The sequence below is a fragment of the Mizuhopecten yessoensis genome, unplaced genomic scaffold (assembly GCF_002113885.1).
Source record: "Mizuhopecten yessoensis strain PY_sf001 unplaced genomic scaffold, ASM211388v2 scaffold1749, whole genome shotgun sequence".
Taxonomy (NCBI): Eukaryota; Metazoa; Mollusca; class Bivalvia; order Pectinida; family Pectinidae; genus Mizuhopecten; species Mizuhopecten yessoensis.
In genome coordinates, this window is record NW_018404202.1 from 546,552 (window position 1) to 552,457 (window position 5,906).

General features: G+C 41.7%; 1 protein-coding gene across 1 annotated transcript in view; it reads left to right on the forward strand.

Annotated features, from left to right (window-relative positions):
• LOC110440382 (coiled-coil domain-containing protein 174-like) overlaps positions 1–5,906 on the forward strand; it is a 23,949-nt gene that overhangs the window by 6,970 nt on the left and 11,073 nt on the right. Inside the window, exons 7-8 of the mRNA XM_021483444.1 lie at positions 3,940–4,100; positions 4,829–4,923. Coding sequence (XP_021339119.1) covers positions 3,940–4,100; positions 4,829–4,923 — 256 coding nt within the window. The remainder of the gene's footprint in view (positions 1–3,939; positions 4,101–4,828; positions 4,924–5,906) is intronic.

A 5,906-nucleotide genomic window follows, 5' to 3' on the forward strand; every position in this document is an offset into this window, starting at 1 on the left:
TTAGGTTACAGATATCTGTATTACAGACATTAGGTTACAGATATCTGTATTACAGGCATTAGGTTACAGATATCTGTATTACAGACATTAGGTTACAGATATCTGTATTACAGATATTAGGTTACAGATATCTGTATAAGCATGTTGCTTGGGCATTTTTTTCTGTGTTTCTTTTACAATATCAAGCTAGTTAATAAATCAGTGTTACAGTCATCAGTGCTTCAGACATTGGTATTACAATATGGATGATACAGCTAGCTATAGCTAGGTGCAGCAGAGACACTAAGTAGGTTTGTTCCCACTCCACCGTAGGGCCTACACAAATGAGATCCATTTCATTTCATTGTTGTTTTGGCTGAGCCATTCAAGATTCAGGTGAGATTTACTGGGAAAACTCCCTATATTATATGACATGCTAGGTGCTGCCACAGATAGGGATGTTCCATGTACAGTAGGTACCACAGATAGGAGTAGGTACCACAGATAGGGATGTTCCATGAACAGTAGGAACCACAGACAGGGATGATCCATGTACAGTAGGTACCACAGATAGGGGTGTTCCATGTACAGTAGGTACCACAGATAAGGATGTTCCATGTACAGTAGGTACCCCAGATAGGGATGTTCCATGTACAGTAGGAACCACAGATAGGGATGTTCCATGTACAGTAGGCACCACAGACAGGGATGTTCCATGTACAGTAGGTACCCCAGATAGGGATGTTCCATGTACAGTAGGCACCACAGACAGGGATGTTCCATGTACAGTAGGTATCACAGATAGGGATGTTTCATGTACAGTAGGTACCACAGACAGGGATGTTCCATGTACAGTAGGAATCACAGATAGGGATGTTCCATGTACAGGAGGTACCACAGATAGGGATGTTCCATGTACAGGAGGTACCACAGATAGGGATGTTCCATGAACAGTAGGTACCACAGATAGGGATGTTCCATGTGCAGTAGGTACCACAGACAGGGATGTTCCATGTACAGTAGGAACCACAGACAGGGATGATCCATGTACAGTAGGTACCACAGATAAGGATGTTCCATGTACAGTAGGTACCCCAGATAGGGATGTTCCATGTACAGTAGGAACCACAGACAGGGATGTTCCATGTACAGTAGGTATCACAGATAGGGATGTTTCATGTACAGTAGGTATCACAGATAGGGATGTTTCATGTACAGTAGGTACCACAGATAGGGGTGTTCCATGTACAGTAGGTACCACAGATAAGGATGTTCCATGTACAGTAGGTACCCCAGATAGGGATGTTCCATGTACAGTAGGAACCACAGATAGGGGTGTTCCATGTACAGTAGGTACCACAGATAGGGGTGTTCCATGTACAGTAGGAACCACAGATAGGGGTGTTCCATGTACAGTAGGAACCACAGATAGGGGTGTTCCATGTACAGTAGGAACCACAGATAGGGGTGTTCCATGTACAGGAGGTACCACAGATAGGGATGTTCCATGAACAGTAGGAACCACAGACAGGGATGTTCCATGTACAGTAGGAACCACAGATAGGGATGTTCCATGTACAGTAGGCACCACAGACAGGGATGTTCCATGTACAGTAGGAATCACAGATAGGGATGTTCCATGTACAGTAGGAACCACAGATAGGGGTGTTCCATGTACAGTAGGTACCACAGATAGGGATGCCATATTCGATGGGCCAGTGGATTGGTTTATATAATAAACAGATTTGAAAAGCGAAACAGTTTTTAGTGAAAAATGAAGTTAGAATTGATTGAGCCACTTCAGATAGTTTTATGATTCATTGTGTATTTCGACTCCGACAGGATTGGTTAACAATACAGCTTCTACAAAATAACAGCTTTGGTTTCGATACAAACAGAACCACACTGTGATCGTGTAATTTGGTACCTACTGTACATCTCACAATGGCGCCGGGCTACACGCCTCGTATGTTTACTCCTCACACTGTGATCGTGTAATTTGGTACCTACTGTACATCTCACAATGGCGCCGGGCTACACGCCTCGTATGTTTACTCCTCACACTGTGATCGTGTAATTTGGTACCTACTGTACATCTCACAATGGCGCCGGGCTACACGCCTCGTATGTTTACTCCTCACACTGTGATCGTGTAATTTGGTACCTACTGTACATCTCACAATGGCGCCGGGCTACACGCCTCGTATGTTTACTCCTCACACTGTGATCGTGTAATTTGGTACCTACTGTACATCTCACAATGGCGCCGGGCTACACGCCTCGTATGTTTACTCCTCACACTGTGATCGTGTAATTTGGTACCTACTGTACATCTCACAATGGCGCCGGGCTACACGCCTCGTATGTTTACTCCTCACACTGTGATCGTGTAATTTGGTACCTACTGTACATCTCACAATGGCGCCGGGCTACACGCCTCGTATGTTTACTCCTCACACTGTGATCGTGTAATTTGGTACCTACTGTACATCTCACAATGGCGCCGGGCTACACGCCTCGTATGTTTACTCCTCACACTGTGATCGTGTAATTTGGTACCTACTGTACATCTCACAATGGCGCCGGGCTACACGCCTCGTATGTTTACTCCTCACACTGTGATCGTGTAATTTGGTACCTACTGTACATCTCACAATGGCGCCGGGCTACACGCCTCGTATGTTTACTCCTCACACTGTGATCGTGTAATTTGGTACCTACTGTACATCTCACAATGGCGCCGGGCTACACGCCTCGTATGTTTACTCCTCACACTGTGATCGTGTAATTTGGTACCTACTGTACATCTCACAATGGCGCCGGGCTACACGCCTCGTATGTTTACTCCTCACACTGTGATCGTGTAATTTGGTACCTACTGTACATCTCACAATGGCGCCGGGCTACACGCCTCGTATGTTTACTCCTCACACTGTGATCGTGTAATTTGGTACCTACTGTACATCTCACAATGGCGCCGGGCTACACGCCTCGTATGTTTACTCCTCACACTGTGATCGTGTAATTTGGTACCTACTGTACATCTCACAATGGCGCCGGGCTACACGCCTCGTATGTTTACTCCTCACACTGTGATCGTGTAATTTGGTACCTACTGTACATCTCACAATGGCGCCGGGCTACACGCCTCGTATGTTTACTCCTCACACTGTGATCGTGTAATTTGGTACCTACTGTACATCTCACAATGGCGCCGGGCTACACGCCTCGTATGTTTACTCCTCACACTGTGATCGTGTAATTTGGTACCTACTGTACATCTCACAATGGCGCCGGGCTACACGCCTCGTATGTTTACTCCTCACACTGTGATCGTGTAATTTGGTACCTACTGTACATCTCACAATGGCGCCGGGCTACACGCCTCGTATGTTTACTCCTCACACTGTGATCGTGTAATTTGGTACCTACTGTACATCTCACACTCATATGTCACGATATCTGATGCTTTCCATCGCATATAAGAATTACCTGATCTCTATGTGACATCAGCATAACACTGCATGAATCCACATATTTATACAATACTCTGCTTGATATTCGAGTGGGCAGCAACATACACATTTTATACAATCAACATGGTTTGTACTACCAAGTAAGTGAATTGTAAAATGTGTGTTTTCTTTTTGGTGCAGTTATTAATTTCTTCATTTGTCTGATCGTATGTTTTAAGAAATGGTATAGGTACAAACTGCTTCAGACATATAACCACAAACATCAAAACTAGGCCGTTTATCTTTTTTATGTTATTTTTTGTTTTCTATTCATTTTCCAATTGTTTGATCTTTAAAACCGAGGAAACAAGCTTTGTCTTGTTCCAGTGCATATTTAACACCGGATCATCCCTCATTTATATCATCATTGGAGATTGAGGTTTGTTTTAGGGCCTCTCAACAGCAGCTCGTATTACTGTTATAGGCAGTACACTACATGTTACAGGTTTACAGACCCGTCAAAACAGGACACGCCCCCTACGTCCAGTGACATGCCGACATTACTGTCGGAGGACATGCGTCGGGAGATACAGAGACAGAAATGGGAGGAGGAAGCACAAGCTAACCTTAACGGCCCAGTCCACTACTCCAATGTACAGTTTGATGGTAAGCAATCATCACAATGTGTTGTTATAGGACATGGATTGCATTATAATCGTGGGGCTGATTTTGGGTATGATATTGGAAAAGCCATACAGTCAGTATTTGATATTCTCTATTTACTATATAGTTGTACTGGTAAGAACATAGTATTTTGTAAGTTGGGAACAATAAATTATTACAGTATGGGATCAGTAAATTGTTAAAGTATGGGAACAGTAAATTGTTACAGTATGGGAACAATAAATTATTACAGTATGGGATCAGTAAATTGTTAAAGTATGGGAACAGTAAAGTGTTACAGTATGGGAACAGTAAATTGTTACAGTATGGGAACAGTAAATTGTTACAGTATTGGAACACAGTATGGGAACAATAAATTGTTAAAGTATGGGAACAGTAAATTGTTACAGTATGGGAACAGTAAATTGTTACAGTATGGGATCAGTAAATTGTTTTCCGTGTCTAAATTGCTATTTAGAACAGGAAATTGGTTTGAATTCTCGATGATTTGTTGAATTCAATTTTCATGTTTTAGTTGACATATAAGAACAGGAAAAAACAACACACCGGTACTTTCCACCATGATAATTGATCTAAATATGAGTATTTGTTTACCTCAGCTTCATTGAAGGTGAATACTGACAGAGTGATACAGGGCTGACAGGCCTTTTTTAATGAAAGTTTTTGTCTTTGGTGTGCATAATATCTTATTTGACTAATTGTTATTTCAGAGATCAGAAATCATGGCACTGGCTTTTTCCAGTTTTCAAAGACAGAAGAGACAAGATTAAAGGAGATGGAAACCTTGGGGGACTTGCGCCAACAGGTGATTAGGGATTACATAGCTTTATGATGGTCATTATTATCAGGACTGTTTGAATCAATATACCAACAAGTGATTAGGGATTACATACCTTTATGACGGTCATTATTATCAGGACTGTTTGAATCAATATACCAACAGGTGATTAGGGATTACATAGCTTTATGATGGTCATTATTATCAGGACTGTTTGAATCAATATACCAACAGGTGATTAGGGATTACATAGCTTTATGATGGTCATTATTATCAGGACTGTTTGAATCAATATACCGATATGATGCTATACTTCCAATTTTCAATTAAGGGATAACCCTTCTGTGTTTTAAAATTTGCGGCGATTTATTGTGATTATAATGTTGCAAATTGAGTTTCCGCGGAGCCAGTAAAACTGATATTTGCACGAGTCATGATATACTGCCCCAAATTTCATAATACTGTAGGGTTATCCCCATTCTAATTCATAACCAAAACCACGGAAAGGAACATCGATTTTAAGTTATTTTTGAGTGTTTTCTTCAAATTCTGGATCTCTCTGCTCTGGATTGGTGACGTCAGAAATATTGAAAAAAATATAATAAAAAATGTGAGGCGGAATTACGCTGACCTTTTGGGGTCACGCTAATATTCGTGACCTCATGAATAATCAATTTCATGACGTGTCAGGATCAGTTGGGGTCATCGACGTCATTAACAATTGCCATCTGGGCTTCATATGCAAATGCGGACATTATATCGTGGTTTTACTGTCGCAAATTATTTTGATTGACCAATCAAATGCAGTGTTACATCTCAAATGAATTAGAATTGTAAATTAATTGCTATGTAGAGTACTAAATGTGTAAATGTGATAAGCCACATCACCCACATCTGTGATAGATACCCAGTGTAGGCCACATCACTCACATCTGTGATAGATACTTCAGTGTAGGCCACATCACTCACATCTGTGATAGATACTTCAGTGTAGGCCACATCACTCACAT